The sequence below is a fragment of the Mauremys mutica genome, chromosome 10 (genome assembly GCF_020497125.1).
Source record: "Mauremys mutica isolate MM-2020 ecotype Southern chromosome 10, ASM2049712v1, whole genome shotgun sequence".
Classification (NCBI taxonomy): Eukaryota; Metazoa; Chordata; order Testudines; family Geoemydidae; genus Mauremys; species Mauremys mutica.
In genome coordinates, this window is record NC_059081.1 from 43,861,476 (window position 1) to 43,887,107 (window position 25,632).

The 25,632-nt window shown below is 40.7% G+C and overlaps 1 protein-coding gene across 1 annotated transcript in view; it reads right to left on the reverse strand.

Annotated features, from left to right (window-relative positions):
* CCDC141 (coiled-coil domain containing 141) overlaps nt 1–25,632 on the reverse strand; it is a 158,937-nt gene that overhangs the window by 41,204 nt on the left and 92,101 nt on the right. The window contains exons 10-17 of the mRNA XM_045033130.1: nt 23,655–23,774; nt 21,017–21,208; nt 19,621–19,797; nt 16,084–16,263; nt 10,687–10,812; nt 9,544–9,717; nt 9,058–9,237; nt 7,632–7,781 (exon numbers count right to left, since the gene is read on the reverse strand). Of these exons, the coding sequence (XP_044889065.1) occupies nt 7,632–7,781; nt 9,058–9,237; nt 9,544–9,717; nt 10,687–10,812; nt 16,084–16,263; nt 19,621–19,797; nt 21,017–21,208; nt 23,655–23,774 (1,299 nt within the window). The remainder of the gene's footprint in view (nt 1–7,631; nt 7,782–9,057; nt 9,238–9,543; nt 9,718–10,686; nt 10,813–16,083; nt 16,264–19,620; nt 19,798–21,016; nt 21,209–23,654; nt 23,775–25,632) is intronic.

Genomic DNA, 25,632 nt, shown 5'->3' on the forward strand with positions numbered 1-25,632 from the left:
TTTATTTGCCAAAAAAATGCAGTTTCGGGGTGACCAAAACAATCTGAGAATTTGGCAAATAGTTTTAGCCAAATACAAAATGAGGGGTGAGGGAACTGAAATAGTTGAAACGGTTAATTTCAACATTTTCTAAATGACACATTTTGACTTTGTTTTAAAGCAATGTTTCATTTTGAAACTTAGCTAGATTTGTTTATTTTTTAAAGGATAAAACACACCTGAAAAACAAAACAAAATGAAAAAAAATTCATTTAAACCCAAACAAAAGGCTTTGTTCTATGCAAAACATTTTTGTTTACGTGAGGAAAAACAAAAAATATTCAGTTTTGGTTCAACCAGAAACAATTATTTTTTGTTAATATGATTTAAATATGCACAAAAATCATGCATAGTATATTATATCATCAATTTAATTTGTAAACAGTGCTCATTACCATGGCATATAGTTGTATAGGCCTGTTATGGTTTTATTTATATATTTATTTTTACTTTGTTATCAGTGTTGCTTTGGATTCATTTTAAAATGCTTTGTTATAAAACATATTTGGGGCTTTGTATAATCCTGTTTGTTTCCCTATATAACAACTTGCCCTATATATTCAGTGAGATTAGCACATCGAATATTTTGTTGAATTCCACTAATATTTTTTATTGGTTCAGAGTTATTTTTCCTTGAATCTTATATAGTTCTCCGATTTATTTATAACTGCTAAAAGGTCTTTTTTGCATATTTACTAAACAAATAACTTAAAAAAAAGTTTTTAAGGGATAGACCACAAGAGACATGACTGAACCATTTCTATTTATGATGTGCTATTATAATTATAATAAGACTGCTTAAAATATATTTATGGTACCTTATAAAAGACATTATTAGAACTAAAATTTAATTTTGAAATAAAAAATTCCAACAATGTATAATTAATACAAAAAATCTAAAATGGAAGAACATAAAAGAATTTAAATGCTTTTTTTAAATGGGGGATCCTCCCACCCCAAACTTCATATATCCTCACAGATTAAAGACTTTTGCTTTTATAAGATCTTGTACACTATGGCTGTATGAAATAAACTGTTCTAAAGTGATTTTTATCTTAACCAAGTGATACAAAGTAGATTGGTAAATTAATTTTATACATCTTAATGATCTAGGGCCTGATCTGTTCCTACAAACACTTATACTGGAGAGTACCTTTATTCACTTGTGTAGTATCAGTAGGCTCAGGATCAGGCCCCCAATTTAGTATTTAACATGTGAGAGTTTTTGTGTATTTAAGAGTCAGTCAGACATATATTCAAAATCCAAAGAGTAATGAATGCCTGTTTTGTAGTTACTGTAAGCACAGTGGCTACTCATACATTATTATTACTACTTACTAATGCTAATCCACCAAGGGACATATTTTTCATTTGCATTTAATCTAGGAGGATAAAATTCTCAGCTAGCACATGATATCAGCAATGCACAGACAGATGGCATTGACTCAATCTGAGAGAAAGGAAGGGAATTCTATCATTGTGTGATCTCCAATTAGTTAAGCTGTTCATCCCTCCTAATGGTAAAGCACCATGTTAATAAAGGCAGGTGTATGGACTGACATTTTGTCTTCAAAATACAAAATCTTCATTTTAAATCTAATTTGGAGGAAAATTCCAGGACTGACATATAGATGAGTAAGAGTTTATTTGGTTTACTTTCAGAGCTTATACCCATACACTACTAATCATTTATAAGGGCAGAGGCTTTCTTCATAGCACTATGGATATGTGAAATGAGATCGTCTTGTTTCACATAAGATGGTTCATGTGTCAAAGGTCTGCAGCTGCTGTCACTCTTCTCTCTCAGGCTCGGTGGAAAACCAGCTCAAACTCAGGACCATACACTGTTCCCCATCGACGCATGCAAACAACTACTACTGACATCAGCAACTGCATGCTCTCGCTGAGGGCAGTATTCAGCTCTGAATATTCAGAAGCAGAGAAATCTAACCTTATCTCAGTTCTTCACCCATTTACTGCACAATGCAATGTGAAATTGCTAAAAGAACTTTTCCTCCAAATACCTACATGATTTCAGCCTCCTGGTTTAATGGAACTTTATCACATAGTGATCTGACCATAGTCTCATAGTCTTTATTCATGCAGCTGTTCCTAACTATAGTCTCCTGTGTCATAGGTGGAGAATGATGGTGGAGGAGGGGGATGGCTGCTACCACTTGCTAAGACTTATCACACAAGAAGCACAAAACAAACACTAAAAGCAAGGTATAAACCTGCTTTTAAAATGTCCTTGTTAACTGTAAAGTTTAAGAAAAACATTTTTCATTCATATCCAAGATTCTTCCGGCGGCACTTCAATGAGGCATTCCCCTCTCTTTTTCACTCCCACATAACCTCCTGGAGTCTGGGTATGAAAATAGGCAAGAGGGGAAGGTGGCTGAAAAGAGATTTTCAAAGGGCTAGAGACAAAGGAACAAATAGAAGCAAAGCTGGCTGGAAGGTGGGGAGAGGAAAAAGATGCCCTTCAATTTACCACTGGTTATGACATTAGCACTGGGATCTTGTCAAGTAGGCAAGGTGCTGAGAACCCTGAACTCCCACTGACTTCACGAGGAACTGAGGGTGTTCAGTACCCTTCAGGAGTGCTCAGCACCTTGTAGGATTGAGCCCCAAGCACCAAAATATACCTCCCTGTATATCTGAGGAATATAACAAGATGGGGGCTTCGGGAGGGCTGAGGCTCAGTTCAAGATACATTATGGTACAGATTATCTGCAAGGTGGTTTGCAAAATTATTCCCAGCTGCAAAAGGTCTTTTTGTTGCAAAGGGCAATTTGCAAAAAAGAATTAAGTCATTTTTTATTTCATGTGCATTAGTTAAACACAGGGCTAGATCCTGGACTTATCACAAGGCCTGAGTAAGGGCAGCACATAGTTGCACTATCCTAGAAGCATATCAGTGAGTCACAATACAGACCCTGGCTCTCCTTTGTTCACGGTAGCCCCATACCTAACACAACTTACCTCCTTGTCTGGACTGGCTCAACTATACTGGCTGATGCACTTGGGAAGTGTGGAGGGGTGGGGATGGGAGACAAGGAAAAGCTCCACCTGTATCCTTTCACTACCCCCCTGTGTAGAAAGAGGAGCAGTAGCCCTGTAGGGGCTGTGTCCCCTTCTTGTGCACACACCAGTGATGCAGGTAGCCCACGCAGGCAGATAAGGGGGATAAAAGACCTTGACACCTGCTTCAGACACAGAGCCGGCTCTGGCTTTTTTGCCACTCCAAGCAAACAAAACAAAAAAACAACCAGGGTGCAGGGAGGCAAGAGTGGTGAACCAAAAACAAAACAAAACCAAAAAAACCCCCAGGGTGCAAACTTTCGGTGCCACTTACTTGGTGGCTGGCGAGCCTCTGGGCGGGCGGCAGCTGCACTCTGGCTAATGGGACTCCCTGCGCTACAGACATGCCCCGGGCAGCGGAGTGCGCGCCCCGCCTAGCGGTGGGGAGAGAGAGAAAGGGGGAGGCCAGGGCTTCCTTCAGCCAGGATGCTCGCCACTCGGCCCCTCCCGCTGCACTGCCTGCCAGGAGGGCTCCATGCCACTCCCGCCTGCAGGTGAATTGAAAGTTGTTAGTCGGTGGGGAGGGAAGGACGTGGGCTGCCAGGCTTGCTGCAGACCTGGCACCGGCTGGGGCAGATAGAGCGTGCAGCCTGCTCCCAGCAGAATGTTCCCCTCCTCCGCGCTGCTGCCCCCTACAGTGGCGCACTGAAAGTCATTGGCGAAACAAAAGAAAAACAAACAAACAAACAAAAAAAACCTACCAGGGTGCAGGGAGGCCGGAGCGGCGAACCAAAAAAAAAAAAAAAAAGGGGGGCGGGGGTGGCTGTGCCACCCTAGGATTGGGCGGAATGCCGCCCCTTAGAATCTGCCGCCCCAAGCACGAGCTTGCTCAGCTGGTGCCTGGAGCCGGCCCTGTTCAAACATTACAAAGGCTTACAGGGCATGAGCTCTTGTTTTTGTCTTTGCAAGCGCTCTTTTAAAAGTAGCAAAAAAGACACAAATTTATTTGTTTTGTCTGCAAGACTGTTGCACATCTGGTTTTACACATCTGAACATAGAGAAACATTGATTCTTTACTAGTAGACCAGAGTCTTAATCCCCCCCACCCCCCAAAAAAACCAAAAAACAAAAACCCATTGTGTCTGATCTGAATACAGCACTTTCAGATACCAATAAGTCCCTGATCCTGGAAACACTTATGGCACGTGCTTTACACACATGGTTAAACTTGTCACACTAAAGTTAAGCATGTGCATAAGTGTTTACAATAGGGTCTAAAATTGCTGATCACAAACTGTTTTGAATTTACATATGAAATTTAGTGTTGCTGATTGGTAAACTGCAAATAATTAGGTTACCTGGTTGCTGTTAGTGTACTGTTTGACAGGCACTAACAACTGCTTCCTGCTACTGACAGATGAAGTGAAATGTTTACTGGCTTACATGTGGTAGGTGGCAAAGGAACTATTATTTGATATATGTGTGCTTGTTGTTAAGAATAATATCAGCCTCATTACTAATGTTTAATAAATACATTTTAAAATAATTAATTGCACTATTTTAAAACTCTTAAGAACAAACTCATAACTTTTACCTTCTTGAACTAATTCAGTGTAATCGATTTCCTTGGTATCTATGTAGTTTTAGTTTTAAACGTTTAATGAAGAAAAGTGGCAATGGATTAACATGTATTCAGGTACAATTATCTAAGCATTTGCACAGGAAACATCCTCTGTGCTAATAATGGAAATGGAAACTAATTAACGACAAAGGCATCAAAGGGGCTATTTAGCATTATTTCAGTTATATTAAATACAACATTCATTTAGGCTATTGGGTCATAGGCATTAACCCAGTCAGCCAGCTACTTTTATGCCTTAATTGAAAATATACCATGTAATTATTTTTATAGGGGGTTTCCATTAGGTTTGAGAACCTAATGGGTTGACTGTATTTTGCAAAGCAGCTGCTCAAGAGTATTAGTGAGTAACAAGTGCACTGACATTTATTTCATTTAGGTTTTGGGGACAGAGGAGCATGAAAGTAATTTCTCACTTGCTCATGCTCTCTCTGGGTAATCCAAAGAGTAAATAAATAGAAATATCATTTTACTTAGCAGGGAATCACATCCCCTCTGCCATTACTGTGATCACTGCAGAATCCTAGGAACATAGGAATGGAACCAGAAGTCCATCTAGTCCAATAACCTGTCTCTGGCTGGTCTTAGATGCAGAGCTGGTTGGGAAATGCTTTTTATCCCCCTGCAGATAATCTTCAGTTTTCAGCAGAAAAGTGAAATCAGAAATATTTTGACTGAAATATTTTGCTTGAGGAATGCTGCTGCAATGCTTTGTGCTGCCATTCTCCTCTCTAGGATGGGCTCCCTGGTCAGACTACATCTCCCATGATATACCCCAGTCTCCCCTGCCCCATTATGGAGAGAGGTGGTGCATACTGGCAGTTGGCTGCAGTGTATCATGGGGGATGAAGTCCAGGGGGGAACCTGACCCACAGAAGAGACTGGGAGCATGAGGCACCCGAACTACAACTATTATGAGGCACCACAGTGCTACTTCAGAATCAAAATATTTCAGTTTGGGGGCATTCAGTTTTTCAATAACACTGAAATTCTCCCTGAAAAGTGGACGTTTAAAACAAAACAAAACAAAAAACAAACAAAAAACCTGTTTAATCAAAACCCCAATATTCTGCTGAAAAACAGTTCAATGGAAAATTTTCAACAGCCCTTCTGAGAAATGTACAAGATTCCCTTTAATAGACAATTATGGATTTACCTATTTCAACCTATGTCAATTTCTTTCTAATTTTGATTTTTGCTCTGACTGCTACCCAACAAACTGTGGATGTTCTCATTATCTACATTAAGTCGCTAACTCATTTTTAAAATCCTAACCTTCTTGACCTCTGTAATGTGTTGTATCAGAGAGATTTTCCATTCATTGGTTTTAAATGTTACCGTGTTCCTTTTTGATGAGAACAGGGTAAATATGAGTGCCACATTTATCTTCTCTATACCATTCATTAGTATGTATACTCTTTCTTGTCCCTTCTTATTCATTCTCAGTTTAAACTAAACAGTCCTTTCAATCTATCAAACCTCTATTCATTTCTGTTGTTTATTAGAACCACTATTTCTGCTAAATATGCAAGAATATTTTATTGTTATTATTTATTAGTAGTATTTGTATTACCATAGTGTCTAGGAGCCCTAACCATGGAATAGGACCCTCTTATGCTAGGTGCTGTACAAACATAACAAAGAGCTGGGCCTCTGCCACAAGGAGCTTACAATCTAAGTAGGGTGCCCAGAACTGAACACAGCATAAAAGTTTTCAAAGCAGCATGTATGTTATTTTAAGAGAGCTAACTGTAATATAGCACATTGGAAATGTGAACCTTACATTTGTTTGTTTACTCAGTTAAAGGTGACCTGCCAGGGGAAAATACATGGATCTTATGTCCCTTTAGTTTCTTTGTGGAGTATAAAGAAAACCTGAAAGGTTTTTGTTAAAAATTAAAATAAAATAAAGTAATGAAAATTTGCTTTTTACGTTCAAAACAAGGCTTTGGAGCTGTGCTCCGGCTCCGCTCCAGCTGCAGGCAAAAACCTGCAGCTCCACTGCTCCGGAGCTGCTCCGTGCTCCAGCTTCAGGTTCTGCTCCAAAGCCCTGAAAATCCAAGATATTTCTACCCTGGACAATGCTATGGTGCCTGGCAAAATAGTGACATTCTGCTATCACAAGAGATAAAGATTGCAAATGGATCAACTGATAGGCTAAGTGACTTTTAGTCAGACTGGTTAATGTTTTTTTTTTCTTTTTCTTTCTATGTTTTGGTTTAACTTCAGTGCCTAATGAATGCTTGGCTGAAAGGATGCCCTGTTAAAGTCTCAACACTGCTGCAATTTAAGGTGTCGAATCACATAGCTGAGGCCCCCAAAATTCCTCAGGGAAGATCAGATTTGACATTCTGATATTTCTAAAGTAAAAAATGACTAAGTGTTTTGTTTTGTCTTTTTTAATGAATGCCTTCTGGTCTTGTTTATACATAATTTAAAAAGGAGGGGCTGGTAAAAATCATTTAAAAAATCCTTTGCAAGTCACATTTAAACCTCTAATTATAATACCAATAATTCTTTTTAACATGAGGAACAGCAGTACAGCTACATGATACATAAAATACTGCATTTGTTTGAGGCTTTTCTTTAAAGACATTTATAAACCCAAGTACTGAACTGAACCAGATTTAGATAAGAGCTATGCTGCACATCTGAACCAGAGAAAGTGCAGCTGCTATATTTGCATCCCTCTTTTTTTGTGTGAAAGCCATCAATGTCAGCATGGTAACTTCATGTAGATTTGAATACAGGCTTGGATTTTAAACATAGGCCAGACATTTTACTGCTTGTATGTGGATCAAGAGCTGCTGGTAAGATGAAAATCAACTTTACTGTATATGTATATGGTGTTTGTGGGAATACCTAAGCCATAACACACATTATAGGACACAACAGCGTTTAGTAATTTGATCTGTTCTTTTCACCAGACCTCATTTATCTCTTCTTTACTTGTGCAGTACTGGAAGTTGTGACACAGTTCCTCCTCATACTTATCTGCTTTGGTTCTCCAGTTAATGCTGTCACACTCCAGTGTAGCAAGCTCCTGCTGTAGAGTCTTTACAGAAATATTAAAGCAGTTCTAAAAAAAGAGAGAGTACAAAATGAAATAATTATGAGCTGGATCTGCTGCCTACACAACACAGCAAAAACCTAACTCTTATGACATTGCTTATGGTTTAAAATACAGAAAACGTTTCTGCTTTATCTTAGACGTAGTCAATTAAAAATAAAATTATTTCAGAGAAAGAATATCTATCCCAGTGTGGGTACCATTAACCATTAAGGGCTAGATTAAGGCATTGATCCTAGCCTATAGAAAGGGGAAACGTGGCTGCACCACCCCAGAAACAGTCTAGGACAGGAACTGTGGTTCAGAGTAGTCCAACCCCCTGCTCAAAGCAGGACAAGATGACCTCCTGAGGTCTCTTCCAACCCTGATATTCTATGATTCTATGGTGTCCCCCAGGTTCTGGCCAGTCCCCTCTCCTCTATTTATGGGGAGTAGTGGCTCCTTAGATCCTGCTCCCTCCCTCCCATGTGCAGACTGGTAATGTGGATAACATGTGGAGGAGGAGAATGGGAGTGCTTTGTGCCCCGTTTCCACCCTTGCACAAATATATAGGGCAAGTGACAATCTTGCCAAGAAGGAATAATGCTTTCCTAAAACAATACCCATTTCACTAGGAAAATTAGTCTCTGGAGGAAGGCTAGAATCTACTAATAAGATGACATTTTTATAATATTTCCCTGTTTGTTTTTTCAGCATAATTTGTTTATAAAAGAATATGAATGGAAAACCACCTTTAAAAAGTAGCAGGAGTCTAAAACTTGCATACTTTAGTAGCTGTCAAGAAATCAGCTATTAGGACCTGACCTGCACAAAGAATATCAGGGAGCAGGAAAGCAGATTTTCCCTCCCCTCCCTCCAACATTGACTGTATTCACAGAACTCATAATTAAAAAACAAAACAAACAAAAACAAAATAGTGAGATTTCTGAAAAAACTAAACATGTTTTCTCTGCACCACAATGATTCATAAAGTTAGTGGGACTGCAAACAGTAAGCTCCACTGTTGTTGAAGACTTCTTTTAGTTTGATGCAAAAGAAAAATCTGCAGACAAAATCAGATTCACTACATTAAAAATACATTTTAAAAACCTAAGCGTGAAAATGCTTAACCATTTTGCTTTCTATTTTTTCTGCCCTCTTTTAGAAGAGTTATTAATGCTATGTATTAGTTTTTCCCCAGGGCATTAATGTGTTGTATGCACATCTAGAAGTCAGTCAGATAGCTCTAATGCTTCAGGCTATTATATGCAATGCTAAATTTACTGATCTTTCAGATATTACTTACAGGATGCTGCACTGCAGAAAGGCTGTCCACTCCTAGGGTAAGAGCCAGTTTATATAGATGTCCAATATGCGCATGTTTTTCCTGAGTATTAGCAAGGTGGACTCTAGCTTGGTGTGCATCATCAGGGATCTCATTTGTTTCAGGAATCTCCAGTTCTCCTGATTTTTTGAGACATTCCAGCTGGAATATGTTTGAAATAATTTGTTAAAGGAAGTTATACCATTCTCTTCCTTACCATCATATGTTAACATAATAAAATGTGTAGGGGTAGGCCTGAGGCACAGAATTTGTGATTTAGATCCAGAGTTTGAGCTCACCAGATTTCAGAGGATTTCAGATCCAGAGTTTCAGTTCAGTACCACAGGTGGGTACATGTTTTTAGTTTGGGGCAAAACAAAGATGACAGGTAGTACCAGAAACAAAAAGAAATTAGTTGCAACAGGAAAAAAGGTATATATTTTTAAGGATAAAGATTATTATACTTACTTGTTCTTTGACATTATGGAATTTGACTGATTTGTTGAAGATTTCATCATATTCTGTCATCCTTTCTTTTATCCTTTGATGAAGATGAGCAAGCTCACTTACTTTCTCAGAATTTCCTTTTAGGGTCAGCAATTCTGATAATTTTATTGTGTATTCAACCTCAGCAGTTAGTTGCTAGCAAATAAACACAATAAATTACTCAGATTTGCAGGAATTACTTTTCATGTATTATTTCATCAAATGTAAATTAGTGATAGGGAAACTGTCTAAGAAAAAAAATGCTATCCTCTTCTCAGTGTTCTGATTCTAGAAATGAACCTGAACTTTTTAGAAATGGACTGAACCAAATTCTCAGATCCATAAACTCCTACAGTTAGGAGAGTCTGGACCAGTCTGCATTTCGAGCTGTGGACAATCTAGTTTTTTGTTCCCAACATTTTCAATTTCCCTTGTACTTCAGGATTCTAGCAAGGTCAAGAACTGCAGGGAACAAAATACAATGAAAAGGGATCTTCCTGTAGTATTGACACTCCTTTCTCATTTTCAGATTGATATTAACTCGTTGGATACTAGAGAATTCACAGATGAATGTCACCCTAGGATCTGGAGTTTAGAGGTGGCAAATAGGGGTGCTTTGCTAGGAAGCAAGAAGGTCTTCTGGAGGCTGGAAGGCATGAGAGGTGGGACTCAAGCCTGCAGAGTATGAATGAGAGGAATGGGAGACAGAGATTTTCCTGGAATCAGGAGTTGTAATGTGGAGGAGGTAAGAAGCTCATGTACAGAAACACCTCAGCCCCCAAGCAGTTCTGCAGCTCCCAAGCATGGAGCTGGGATGTCCTTTTTTTTTTTTTGCCGTTGTGCACTGGACTAGTCTTTCTTCTGTATATCCAGCCTTTCCTTGTGCATCATTCCTAATGTGCAGCTAATATTGTAGGTGACATTCTGAGGAGTTTACACACCCCAAAAAACAGTTTGCATACACAACCCTATATAGAGTATAAAATGTAAAGCCTAATCCTGCAAAGACTTTTTCCTGTGCACAGCCCCACTGAACTCAATGTAAATGTAACTCTTTGCAGGATCAGGGATTTGCAAAGAACTTTCTTTCACTTTGGATCTCACCAATCCAATCTGTTTTCTCACCTGAAACTGTTGTTTCATTTGGTTAAATTTTTGTTGTAGTTCTAAAAAAATCTGAAGGTTACTCCCAAGGTCAACTGCTGCAGCAGGTCTGAGAGCCTCCTCAAGAATCATTAAGTTATGAGAAGTCTAAAAAAAATAGTGACACAACACACACGTACATTTTTATCCACATTAAATAATTTATATTTCATTTAAAAGCTCATTTTTGTAAATAAAGTAAAAAAAAATAATCTAAATTCTGTCAGTAGAATTCCATAGAGTGATATTCCACCTATAAAAATGGTAGATCCTAAAGGTAATGTAAAGGAAGCTGTCACCTGTCCTAAATTTGTTTTAAAATTATAAATCTCTCTCTCTCTCTGGTGCAAATCCTCTGATGTTCTAAAGGGTTACTGAAGACCCTAGGCACAGTGTAGCTGGAGAGATTCACATGCACTAGGGTGAGGGGAAGCTGGAAAAGCAACACACAATGGAACCCATAGAGCTTTCTCTGCAAGAGCTTGGAGAGTGGTTTAGCAATAACTAGGTTGGTAGTATCAGTGGATAAACAGTTAGTCAGATGAACTGGCTAAAACGTGAAATACTGGCCACATAGTGGGCTGCACCCATCACTATAGCTGCTGAAGTAATCTGCAATCTGCCCCGGGCTAGAGAAAATCCTTTTCTCATTAACCACTGCATAGCCCATTAACTCTGGCTTTGTTCACAGAACTAGGGGCTTGGCTACACTTACAAGTTGCAGCGCTGGGAGTTACAGCGCTGGTCATGCAGCTGTGTAGGGCCAGCGCTGGAGTGTGGCCACACTGACAGCTACCAGCGCTGCAGTGTGGCCACACTTGCAGCACTTTCCAGCGCTGTATTGAGAGGTGCATTGTGGGCAGCTATCCCACAGAGCACCTCGTCCCGTTTTGGCGCCGAGTATTGTGGGAAGGGGAAGGAAGTGTGTGGGTCATTCCGCTTCCTGTTCCAACGCCCCGTGGTGCATCGCTTCACATCCTAGCATTCTGTCTTTCCGGCAACGTTTGGCGCCATTGTGAGTGTCTTTCTGTTTTACTCTGTGTGTGAATCGCGATTTCTGTGGGAAATGGAGCCCGAGCTGCTGAGGACTGTGCTGATGAGTGTCGCCAGCACAACACGTTTGGCAGTCGAGCTATTCCTTCAGCTCCAAAGTGACAGCGAGGAGTCTGACGATGATATCGATATCGATTCTCCTGCCGCGTGTGACACCAAAGTGCTTGTGGCATTCACAGAAATGCTCAGCACCGTTGAACGCCGCTTTTGGGCTCGGGAAACAAGCACTGAGTGGTGGGATCACATCGTCATGGAAGTCTGGGATGACGAGCAGTGGCTGCAGAACTTTCGTATGAGAAAAGCCACTTTCATGGGACTGTGTGCTGAGCTCGCCCCCACTCTGCGGCGCAAGGACACAAGATTGAGAGCTGCCCTGACGGTGGAAAAGCGGGTGGCTATTGCAATCTGGAAGCTGGCAAATCCAGACAGCTACCGGTCGGTCGGGAACCAGTTTGGAGTGGGAAAGTCGACCGTTGGAATCGTTTTGATGCAAGTTTGCAAGGCAATTAATCGCATCCTGCTAAGAAAGACCGTGACTCTGGGGAGCGTGCAGGACATGGTGGATGGCTTTGCACAAATGGGTTTCCCTAACTGTGGAGGGGCAATAGATGGGACGCATATTCCTATTCTGGCCCCCCCCACCTGGCATCAGAGTACGTTAATCGAAAGGGGTATTTCTCTATGGTTCTCCAGGCGCTTGTGGATCACCGCGGGCGTTTCATTGACATTTACACAGGCTGGCCTGGAAAGGTGCATGATGCACGCATCTTTCGGAACAGTGGCCTGTTCAGGAAGATGCAGGCAGGGACTTTTTTCCCAGACAGGAAGATCACAGTAGGGGACGTCGAAATGCCCATTGTGATCCTTGGAGACCCCGCTTACCCGTTACTGCCTTGGCTCATGAAACCCTATACAGGGAAGCTTGACAGGAGCAAGGACCGGTTCAACTACAGGCTGAGCCGGTGCCGAATGACTGTGGAGTGTGCTTTTGGCCGTTTAAAGGCACGCTGGCGTTGCTTGTATGGGAAGCTAGACTTGGGGGAAAGCAGCATCCCCGCGGTTATATCCGCTTGCTGTACCCTCCATAATATTTGTGAAGGGAAGGGTGAAACATTCAGTGAGGCATGGACCACCGAGGTTCAAGTCCTGGAGGCTGAATATGCACAGCCAGAGAGCAGGGCTAATAGAGAGGCCCAGCACAGGGCTTCAAGGATTAGGGATGCCTTGAGGGAAGAATTTGAGGCTGAAAGCCAACAGTAATGTTTGCTGACTTGCATGGGAGTGAATTGCACTGTTTACACTGTTATTCTATTATCCCTAAAATGATTTGCAGTGCCTCTTTCTTTACTGGGCTAAGGTATCTTTCACTATCTGCTATAATAAAGACTGTTTTCAAAGCCAAGAATTGTTTTATTGTAAAGAAAAAAAATTCCTTGACAGACAGACAGACACAGAACATTTCATGAACACAAGAGGGAAGGGGTGTGGGTTGGTGAACTGTACAGTCACAAGTTTGCATATGTCCTGTCTGGAGTGCTGTTTAACGATTCCTGCACTTCAGGGTGCATATACTGCATGGTTATGGGGGTTGAGTGCAGAGGGTAAGGGTGGTAGGTATCAGGGCTGGTTGGTGAACGTACAGGTGTTGGAGGCAGCTGGTGGTGGTAAGAAACTGAATGCTGGGGAAAGGCGGTTTGAGCTGACATTGGGGCACAAGGAAAAAAGCTTTGGGACGGGGTGGGGCTGTGGGGCAGCACGGGACTGCTCTGCCTGCATGGCTACGATAGCCTTGAGAGAGTCCGCTTGGCTCGACAGGATCTCTAGCAGCTGGTTTGTGCTTTTCTTCTTTGCCACAGCGTTTCTACGCCAATGTCTCTGGCGGATCATGCTTTCCTTCTCTCGCCACTCCTTCAATTCCTTTCTCTCTGCAGCAGAGTGATGAAGAACAGTCTTCAGCATGTCCTCTTTGCTCTTTCGGGGATTTCTTCTCAAATTTTGTAGCCTCTGTGCTGTGGAACATCTGCCCACTCCAGGAGTCAAGGTCACTGTAGAAACCCAGAAATGAAACATTTAACAGGGGCAGCATTGTATCCACTATCTCCAGACATGAATTGTTACACTGAGGGAGTTCGCACTTTAACATTCTTTTCCCACACGCATAACACGACAGAAGCCACGAAATGGTGAGTGAGGGGTGCTTATAGAAGGAGAAGTGGGGCTTGATTGATAGAGGGGGGCTGGTTGCTTCGGGTAATCTGGAGTGATAGAGGGGTTGAGTGAAGATGCAGCTGCAGGGGTGATCTTCACTATCTACCTATCTCTTCACTAAAGAGTCTCCCAACATTTTTCACAGGAGTTAATCCTGCAAGATATCTCCCTGCTGCGAGTCACTAGGGGACAGCGGGAGGCTCTTTTACAGCAATGTGGATTCCGCCCGGGACCCTACGCGGCTTGCCTGTGTTCAGAAATGATCCCCCCCACCACTCGCGGAACAGTGGCGCGGACGCGTCAGCGTGACTGGGACAAGAAACACAGTGGCTCTCCCTATAAACCTGCGCAGGCATATTGCCCATGCTCTGGCTGAAACTTTTGCTGAGATAACTGAAGCAGATTACCGCGACGTGATAGACCACATCAACGGGCTATTCCACATCTAGAGGCTGGCATGCATGCAGCCATAACCCCCCTTCCTCTCCAGAAACATTTCCACCCAGAAAATAAAAGCCGCTTACCGTTAACCCGCTCCTCTGCTTGTCCTTCTGCAACTGCTGGCTGCTGCGATTGGGTACTTTCCTCCTGGCTTGAGAAGAGCTCCTGGCTGCATGCCCACTCTGGGGTGTCTTCCCCCATCCCAGTAGCTTCACTCGTGGTTTCCTCCCCCCCCCCGCCTCCGCCGCCGCCTCCTCCTCCTGTCCCCCAGCCTGCTCAGAAGTGTCCATCGTTATCCTGGGATTGGCAGTGGGGTCACCCCCAAGTATCTCGTCCATCTCCCTGTAAAAACGGCAGGTCGTGGGGGCAGCTCCGGATCGGCGATTCCCCTCGCGGGCTTTGTAATAGGCACTCCGCAGCTCCTTAACTTTCACCCTGCATTGCAGTGCGTCCCGATCATGGCCCCTATCCAGCATGGACCTTGATATCTGCTCAAAGATATCGTAATTCCTACGGCCGGAGCGCAGCTGTGCCTGCACTGATTCCTCCCCCCAAACACTGATGAGGTCCATCAGCTCGCCATTGCTCCATGCTGGGGCTCGTTTGCCACGTGGAGGCATGGTCACCTGGAAAGATTAACTGATTGCACTCCACACCTGGCTGCAGCAAACAGGAAGGAGATTTTTAAAATTCCCGGGGCATTTAAAGGGCTGGTCACCTGAGGCAAGAGCAGTAGAGTGCAAACTGATGAGCAGAGTGGCTGAACAGGAATTCTGGGATAACTCCTTATTCCCTGGAGGACACTTAAAGCGCTGGTGAGTGTCCACACCTGCTGAGCAGCGCTGGATCACCAGCGCTGCACTCCTTATACCCCTGCCGGGATGGGTTTTCAGCCAGCGCTGCAACCAGGGAGTTGCAGCGCTGGTTGTGCCCTGCAAGTGTGGACGGGGTGTAATTGCAGCGCTGGAAAGCCTCCACCAGCGCTGCAACTTGTAAGTGTAGCCAAGCCCTAGGATTTGGTTTACTGGAAGTAATTAATACAGATGAAATAACCGTTCAGCCACAGTCATGCCAGAGAAATAAATGTGTGATGTCTGGCAAAGTAAATTTAAATGCTTTTCTTTTCAATACAAATACATGATTAGAAAATTGTAATGTGCTTGTAAAAAACTAAGAAGCAACTCCTAACATTTATAAACATTCTACTTTTTTTCCTAACAATATCTCTTTCAACAAAATATTTGTAAGCTTAAAATTCAGTAGTGGTATCAGATTCCTTTCCCACACCCAAAGTTAATGCTATGCACTATATAAAGCAGTGATTCTCAAAATGTTGTCTTAAGCAGAATTTTATGGTGTGCACAAAACAAAAATGTTAGAAAAATCAAGCAGTTTACTGCAGCAAACAGAGCTGGCTGAAACTGTTTCAAAATTTGAAATTACGACCAATTAAATATTGAAAAACAATTAAAAACAGGAAGAATTTTCGGCATGTTTCATTCAACAGTAGCAGAAAATAAAGTTGGGGATGTTAAAGGATGTAGTCCATAGCGTGATCTCTGTTGCATAATCTGCAGAATTAAGTGATGAGAGAAACACTGACAGGTGATAATTTCAGACTATTAATGATGCAGAAATGTTTACCAAAACAGTCATCTTCAAATATGTTTCACTTACTTTTTTAAATTGCTCTTTAAATTTCCAACATTGTTGTTTGATGGACTTTTCTTGATTGATATGGAGCTTCCATGTTGTCCACAGGTCTGTCAGCTCTTCCTTTTCTTTATTTAGTTTGTCAATAGTATCTTCAGTTACTTGAAAAACGTTTTCCAACTTTAATATAAGATTCTTATTCATCTGGTAAATAAATGATAAATGCATTTTCATTTTCCCCAAAGAGAACACCACTTTTTTTTTACAAGAATACAAAACAAATTTAGAGTTTTTCCCTCAACAAAAATTAAAAGAGAGCAGAAAACAATCAGTCTAATCCAGCATAATCATTTTGGAAATTCCTGGTTATTTGTGTGTGTAAATGTAGTGGTTATAGAGGACTGGGTGGCTGAAGGGAGTGGATACTGGACATGGGAGGCTGGTTCTTTGGTTCAGCAGTGACCAAGAATTATTGCCTTCTAAAGACTGCTTGATTGCCATGCAAAATCAGGTGGCGTCTTCAAGCCAATTCTTAATGTACAGTGTTCAACATCAGAAAAACCACCAACATTGGCATTAATTCACACAGTTATTGGAATGTTCAGCAAAGGATTGAATGGGACTGAAGGAGGAACTATTTACTTATCCTTAGATGTTGTTCCCTTTGCACAGGCTGAAACCCTTGTGGGATAACATGGGGCAAATGTATTCAGTACTTGTGGTTTTTTGTCTTTGGGTTTTTTTGGAGGACTCACCTCAGTGACATCATAGAAAACTTGGTAATTCTCTTTACTCTTTTCACAACTCTATCCCAGAATTTTTCCTCTGTGGAAGGTTGTGTGTGTAAATTATATCAGACACTGATAAAGATTTATAATATACCTCCCCAAAAATATACCAGGACCACATTAGCAGAAGACATGTTGGCAGCAATATCTAAGTCTTGGAAGAGGCAATATCAGAGAGTACATCAGCAAGGATAAACTGTGTGGAGACAGTTCTATCATCCATTTTTCTAAAAAGTATTTTCATATTTTCCACTAGAACAGACTGCCTCTTAGTGGATGCAGAGTAAATTGTATATTGCACAAATAGAAATATGAGAGGTTAATGTGAGTAAAATGTGTCTGAAAAAACAGTTCTAAAAGGTTTCAGAGTAGCAGCCGTGTTAGTCTGTATCCGCAAAAAGAACAGGAGGACTTGTGGCACCTTAAAGACTAACAAATTTATTTTAGCATGAGCTTTCGTGAGCTGCAGCTCACTTCTTCGGATGCATAGGTTATTTTATTTTAATCACAAAACATTTTTGTGCTTGCTTGGCCTTGTTCTGTTAGCAGGAGTCAGCAGTGCAGACTTGTAGAGCATGTATGATTGGCATAGCTTTTACAAACTGGCTGGCCAGGCTGAATGTTCTTGATTTAAAATGAGAATTTTCCCTCTCTTAGGTGGACTGTCTGCCTTTGCTGGCAATTCTCATTTGATTGGATAGGAGACACGAAGAAGTAAAGTGACTTTCCCAAGATCACCCAGCAGAGTGAGGACTAGAACCCAAGTCTCCTGAGTCCCAGCCTCAGACCTGCACCACTGTACCACACTGCCTACACTCTCAAAAGATTTTAGAGTTGAATTGATCATAATACCACTTAGCACTCATCTAGTGCTCTCTTAGTTTGAACATATTGCACAAATACTCATCCTCACTGGCCCCTTGTAATTTCTGCATGGAGACAAACACAAAAAGGCTAACAAGGCTTGCTCAGACCACACAGCATATCAGTGACAGAACTAAGCATTGCCTGCCTCCAATCTGGAGGTCACCACTTCACTTAAAGACCAATGGCCTGAAACTTTTCCTCCTCTGGAGAAACCCATAAGAAGGGGGTTTGGGAGAAAATGTCCATGAGGATCTCCTTACAGAATTCCTCTCCTATTGTTCCTTTAATGGGGTGGGGTTTCCTGTATCCCCAGTGGAAAAGGAGTTAGGGCCAGCCCACAAACCTGATCTGGGATCTGCAGAAGGCCAGGGTTATCTGCATGGAGACCCTGTGCTTCCACAACCCTAGATGGCACAGCTCCATTAAAATCATGCTAACAGGGATCCAGTGGTGGCCCCTGGGACTCTTAGAAAGCACCTCAGTAGAAGAAATAATACCATCCCTAGCTATATAATCTTTTCTGCTTAAACTCCACAGGACTGACCTACTTGCTCCTGCTCCTGGCTTCTACGTGTCCAGCCTACTCATGCAGATCCCAGATATGCCGACTGCCCTCCACAAGGTGTAGAAGAGGGTTGAGAGGTGCAGACCTAACTTTCCTCATTCACATTCTGCATGGGATGGGAGTGATCCATGAATGGAGACTATGGGAGGGATGATCTCGCCTTTAAATTGTCTACAAATGCATTTTATCCTTATACACAGCTGGATCAGCTGGTCACTCGCTAGCAATTCCTGCATGGCCTGAAGAGGGTTACACATATCCAGGCATGCCCTACTGCACTGTAATGGAAGGTTTTCAAATTCTGAAAGATCAATCTACAAGAATTAGGTGATGATAAAATGTTTAAGCTGCCTTAACTTCCTTTGAAATTTCAAGTTAAAAATAATTCTCACCTAAGAATTTCCTCCCAATTTAACCATATTACTGTTATTAGGGTTGGAACCATCAATATTGTGTTTGCTTTACAGCCATGACATCTTTATTAGAGCTGGTCAGGAATTTTCCATGGGAATGATTTTTTGATCGCAAATGCAGTTTCTGCAGAACCAAAATTTTCAAATTTGCTAAAAACATTAGTTTTTCTGATGAGAAAATCAACATGAAATATTTTGTTTTGGGTCAATTCAGCCTGAATCAAGATATTTTGTAATATTGAGTTGACCCAAAACATTTGGTTTCAAATCAGTTAAAAAAAATTAAAGGGTATTTTACTAGCATTGTCTTATGGAAAGTGTAGTTTGGGCCCCTCACTGTCTCCTTTGAGTCAGTCTCCCTGGAGGACTTCATCCTCCACAATGCAGCATGGACACATAGGTAGTCCTCCAAGGAGACTGGCTCATAGGAGACAATGGGGGACCCAAACTATGCCTCTCATAAGGCCATATGCTCGGGAAGCTGTGTAATGTTGATCTCACTTGAAAAGGAGCCTTTGGAGTGAATTCAGCAAAACAAATTGAAACATTTCAATTTCAGAAATGTCTAAATGTTTTTTTTCCTATTGCAAATGTCAAAATGAATTTTTTTGCCATTTCCAAATCAATTTTTTTTTAGAATTTCTGTGCTGCCAAGATAAAAAATTAAAAAAAAATCCCATTTTGAAAAAAAAAAGTGTCAAAATTTCCCACAGGTAGAAATTCCAAATTTTACTCAGTTCTAATTATGATTCCGCCCCTCCCCCCACTGTGACACACAATAAAAGCTCCTCGGGGCATGGGAGTAGGATCCAAGATCTACTCTTAATGTGTCAGTGGTTATTGTAGTTTAGTGCATATTTGAAGTTATGATTGTGAATTTAACAATTAATCCTTGCTACAGTGATAACTCAGTGAACTGCAGTCTCACCAAATGTAATGAATTAATAAAATCATGACCCATATCTTGAGTGGAAAGAATCTTCTTTAAAACAATCGGCCACTGAGTATCAGCTGACTCAATCACAGTCTTGTTTTCAGCTTCACTCTCTGTTTGCACAGGCTCAGATTTATAGAATTCCTTCAGACTTTGAGCTTGGTCATTTACCTGCAGAAAAATGCAAGAATAAAAGTACAGGCCTCAACCTCTAAAATCAGACTTGGTGGTAGATTTGAGTAATACATTAATGAATGCTTTCCATGTTTTAAACCACATCTTCCTCTACAGAAAATTGGACTATCATAAAACAAGCAGAAGTGTGTTAAGTAACCCAGAAACCTATTTTAACAGCTGGCAAATAGGCTAGGAACCGAAGTGAAAAGTTTATTATTCAATGAGAGCTTCTAAGCACACAGCAATATGTTTTTAAATTGTTAGCAATTTGTTCAATGTCTGTCATCTATTTTGTAAATATAAATTGCTTAGCTCCATTTAATGAGAGGTAACAAAAATTAAGATTAGATAAATACAACAACGCATGTGACAAACAAAAAAATACTGAAAGTCAAACATTAGGATATGAACGTGATCTTGTTCTTAATTAGTGTCACTAGACTTGAGAGCTTAATTGCTATGGCCAAATTTATTTAAAAGATCCAGTTCCACCTCTGTTCTCATTTTAGTTTAAAGCATACAAGGAAAATATTAGTGAATAGTGTCAAAGTATTTAAAAACAAGGATCCAAAAAAACCTAGTTCTATCACTAGCCCAAGGTTTATCAGTTACCAAAAGCATGTTAGAAATGAAGGGACTGATTATGGTCTCATCTGGAGTGGTTTACGCCTGCATCATTTTAACTCATTTTTTGCACCAATTTAACTAAATTGTTTTTTTCTACCAATTTAATTACATTGGTAGAAAAACTGGACCCTAGTGTGGACACAATTATACTAATATAAAGAAATTGTATCAGTATAGCTTGGTTTTGGTTAATTTACTGAGGCAAACTGTACCAATGTTAGCACTTTTATATAGATACCCTCCCACATGAGGGGTTGCACTGATTTAACTACATAGGTGTCTTAAACCAATGTAGTTAAATCAGTGCAAAAACTGCATGCATGCAAATCCTTATGCTTATGTAAATTTACTGACCAGGGCTGGACTACACACAGTTCTTGCACTGATTTAATTGAGGCCCTTTCTGAGGAAAATTACCTCATTTGGAATAGACTGCAGCCTATAGGCTGTGTAACTACTGGAGGCCTGCACAGCTTCCCTGCCATAGCAGCCCTAGATGCTATTTTAGGCTAGACAAAACCCTTGTTCTCTCTCCTTCTTTTAAAATTACAGAATGAAATCTAGTAATTCAGTAGGGAACCTATACCTCCTTCGCTGACTTTAAAAATGCCACATAAGCTTTTAGAACATCTAGTTTTGAACTAATATTTTTGTTAAGTGTTGTCAGTTCTTCATTTAGAAGGTCAGCTTTGCTAGAGAAAGCTGCCACCTCTGCAGGTTCAAATTCTTCCACTTCATTAATAAGTCTCACAGCTGCTTCCAGTTCATGTGATGTTTCCTATGAGGGCATAAGCATAGAACACAGTACATGGTGAGTGGAAAGGGCTCGTGAAAATTCACATCCTAAATGTTAATTTCTGGCAGTATTGGTTCTCTCTGTTTAACCCACCCACCTATATAGCAAAGGAACAACTCAAAATGTACATTAAATGCCAAAGCTAAACATCCCCCTCCTGTGACAGTTTTGAAACCAAACACAAAGCCAAAGCTAAACATCCCCCTCCTGTGACAGTTTTGAAACCAAACACAAAGCCTGAACATAATAAAATGTTCTAATTTTAAATGGAAAAAATGTGTGTCTGAATATTTAAAATCAGTGTAGCCATTTGACAAAAAGGCAATGGAAATTCTGCACCTGGGAATGCTGATAGAGGAAAGGGATGTGCCACCCACAACCAAGCTTATGGTCAGTAAGTTCCCATGCAGTGCAAATCTGCAAGCCCCCAAAATCAGAATAGGGACCAAACAGCACATCATGTCTCCACTCCCCAAACCCAGTAGTATTTTATAGAATCATAGAATATCAGTGTTGGAAGGGACCTCAGGAGGACCAATCCCCAGACAGATTTTTGCCCCAGATGGCTCTCAAGGATCGAGCTTACAACCCTAAGTTTAGCAGGCCAATGCTCAAACCACTGAGCTATCCCTCCCGCCTATAGGTGGGTTGTGCAGATTTCCTGGATATTACCACCACACTGGTAGAATCAGCCAGGATTCTGTTTTTCAGCTCTACTGTGTAGGCTCACAACTCTGGGCAAGCACAAATGTTTTACTCAAGCGTTACACCTACTTTTTCTAGTGGGCCCTATAAAATCTGAAACACCTCTTCCTTAAGTTAGATATTGGTTTGATATTACATGGAACCTAGTGAATAAATTGCCAGAAAGGACTTTGACAGCAACACTTCATTCTCAAGAACCCATAAGAATGGGCACAAATAAAATCCAACCCTAGTGAAAAGCCTAGCTAGCATTTACAGCCCTAGCATTGAAAGGATCCAGGGTTTCACTTAAATGTGAAAACTTGCAAACATGATGGTTAATCATTTCAGAAAACAAATGCTTTTTCTTATGTGTTTTTCAAATGACTTTTGGATCCCAATTTTTCTCAGAAGACACAAATACTTTAAAATGTGAATTTATGGAATTTTTGTCCTGCATGTATAATGTTATCATCCAAAACTGCACCTGTGAGGATGGCATCAGAACTATGAACTATTGTAGGAAAAGTGTTTAGTGCATATATTTCTATATCTAGAGGCCTAAAATAGCTTTGGATACTTCAGTCCATCTTTTGGATTCATAGCACATGGTATATTTATCTCTGAAACTCAGCCAGAATACAAGCTATATACCCTGTGAAATTCCATAGAAGGAATGGGTAGGTGGCGAGGATATTGTAGTCAAAGTACATTACACAGTTTCTAGAGAAAGACCACAACAGGCAAAGGAAATATCCGCATCAGAATAGTGTTACACAAATTGAGCAGAAATGTTGGCAAAAATTATTTCATGCTCATTTGCCACAAAGAATGGCTTTTATAAAGCTTCTGTTACTTTTATATTCTTGCTGAGTGCTCTTCAGAATTGCTTGTACATGAATTTTAGTTTCAGTGCTACTGCACAAATCAAATTATTGGATTATATAAACTGGTACAAGACAACAAGGAAAAAGAACAAAGATACTGAGTTTTCAGAAATATACTCAAATTGGGACTAGTTCCAAAGAGAATACGTATAGCTGCATTTTTAAAGAGCTCCTAGCTTAGCCTTGAAATATGAAGCTGGAGTGAGATTCCAACAGATTAGTAGAAAGTGGGCAGGTGGGGGAGGCGGGAGTGCTAAAGTAGCTTTAAGCCCCTTTTGTATGTTGTGGGGCCTGTCTGGTTATAACAGCCTCCCTGCAATGATTCATGCTGCAAGGGTTCTTAGAAGGCAGCCTTATGGCTGTCTCTACAATACCTGTGCATGGACCTGGGCTTTTACACCATTCCAGCTCTTTTACCCAGCATGAAGGAACCTGAGGGGGGGAGAGAATCTCACAACTGGAATTTCTGATGACCACATTCTTGAACGTGTAATTTTTGACATCCCAAGAGTTGGTGGATCAGTGATATACATCAAGAACATGACATTTCCAAGAGTATTAAAATCTGACTGTGTTTGGGTCTTGAGATACTAACAGAGGATAGGCTGATACTAAAAAAGATAGGGCTGAGATGAGAATGGAGAGTACTCTAACTGTAAGAATTACCTACTTGCAGTTTTAGTTATATTATTGTTGATGGACTATCAGATTTAATAAAAATGAAGACCTATTTTCCTTCTAAGGAAACGTGCCCATCCCAAGCTGAGCATCTCAGCAATTTTGGAATTTTTAAAGTATACATTTGTGTCTAAAAATACTTAGGGTAATAGCATATGAAAAGTTTTTTGTTTTTTTACCTTAGCTTGATCAGACAGTTCTAGGTATTCGTTCAAAACTTTCTCTGACTCAGTCAAACAAGAACCAGGATCCATACTGACTGCAAGTATCGGACTGATTTTTTTAATTGACAATGATACCTTTAGTTAAAAATATAATATATACATCATTATATTAATTTACATCACTAGGCATTATAAAAACACAAACTTGAATAGAACAAAGTGAGGGAACAGACTTAGCTCTTGGCATTTCACCACTTTGATTTCAGGAAATAGAGGATGCCAAAAACAAAAAATCCAACCAACCAACTTCTTCTAACTATTTCAAATCTAACTAAAAGGTCTGGTTTGCACTTGAGACAAAGATTCATGCCTGCTCTCTCATATTTTAGCTAAATTGTTTTTCTCTATCCCTAATTAATCCAGCATTGTTATTTTAGTAAGTTTGAAACTTCACAATGTTATAATCTAGAATTTACTATCTTTAACTTAATACTTTCAAGATACTTCATATTTTAAAAAAGTTTTGTTTTATAGGTTAGGCCATTTTAAAAAGTAAAACATCTTTAAAACTTCTCTAGCAATCCAAAAGGTCTATTTTATGTAGATATGTGCACATAACTTCCCTTAACGACAACAAGAGTTATGCATGCATGCTGGCAACAGGATAGGTCATGAAAAGCAGCTGCAGATGACTCTATATGTGGTATACATAGCCACTGCTAGGAATGTGAATTCACGTCTACCATCCATTTTAAAATGGGGCTTCTGAATTTGGTCCAGAAACTGTATGTGTCAAAGGGAGCTTAATTTAGCACCAGATCCTTCAGAATTCTTGGCTTTAGTGAGAGGTTGCAATGGGAAGTGTTTTACTTGGGAGGATGAGACACTTGGTAACATTCTGTGAGAAAAGCTGAGACCTTTTGGCTCAAATGCTCAAAATGTCCTCAAATTCTGGGTGTCTGAGGCGGGGTGCCCAAAACTGAGGCACCCAGAATCAGAGACCACATATGAAAATGTGGGTCTAAAAATGATGAAGTAAAAATAGTTACATTTAAAGAATTCATTTGATTTAGATTCACATTTTTCTAGTGAGGCCTTTTGTGCGGGACCAACAGCAGATATCAGTGAGTCTTTTCTTCTAGACTATTTAACTATGCAGTTTGTTCATCACGCTCCAATATCCCAAAACCTCACTTATAGAAAATGTGTGTAAAGGAATCCATGGATAGCAAATTGACTTCTTCCCATTTGATTCAGAATAGTTCACTATAAGCATCATGTTTACATTATAAAATGTCAAATTGCATATTGAATAATTATTGAATCATTAAATATGATTTAATTGTTTTGGTCTGCACTTTGGAATGTCTTTGCTACGAACCTTGCTACAAATATTATATTGCATTAGAGGTATAACAGGCACATAGGCTTGAAGGGAAGCCCTATGTGCCTATTCTAATTCTAATATAACATAACAGAGGCCAGAGGGAGCTGAAGACACTCAGCAGGCTTTCAGTACCTTTCAGGATCAGTTCCTTAATGAGTAAAAGGAGCTGTTATTGTGAATGTGATACACTTTCCTTTGGCAGCACAGAGAAATCACATCACCTGTGCTGTGGTTCACAATCCCCATTCCTATTGTCCCCCAAGTTTGCTTTGCCTCCTTTCTCATTGTTCACAAAACAAAATTGGGAAAAAAATATAAAGAATGCAGGAAACTTGCATGCAAGTCCAGGGCCGGTGCTTCCATTTAGGTGACCTAGGCAGTCGCCTAGGGCGCCAGGATTTGGGGGGGGCGGCATTTTGCCACCCTCGGCGGCAATTTGGCGGCAGGGGGTCCTTCCATGCTCCAGGTCTTTGGCGGCAATTCTGCGGCAGGTCCTTCACTCGCTCCGGGACCCGCTGCCGAAGTGCCCCGAAAACCGGGAGTGTGGAAGGACCCCCCCCGCCGCAGAATTGCCGCCAACGACTGGGAGCGCGGAAGGACCTCCGC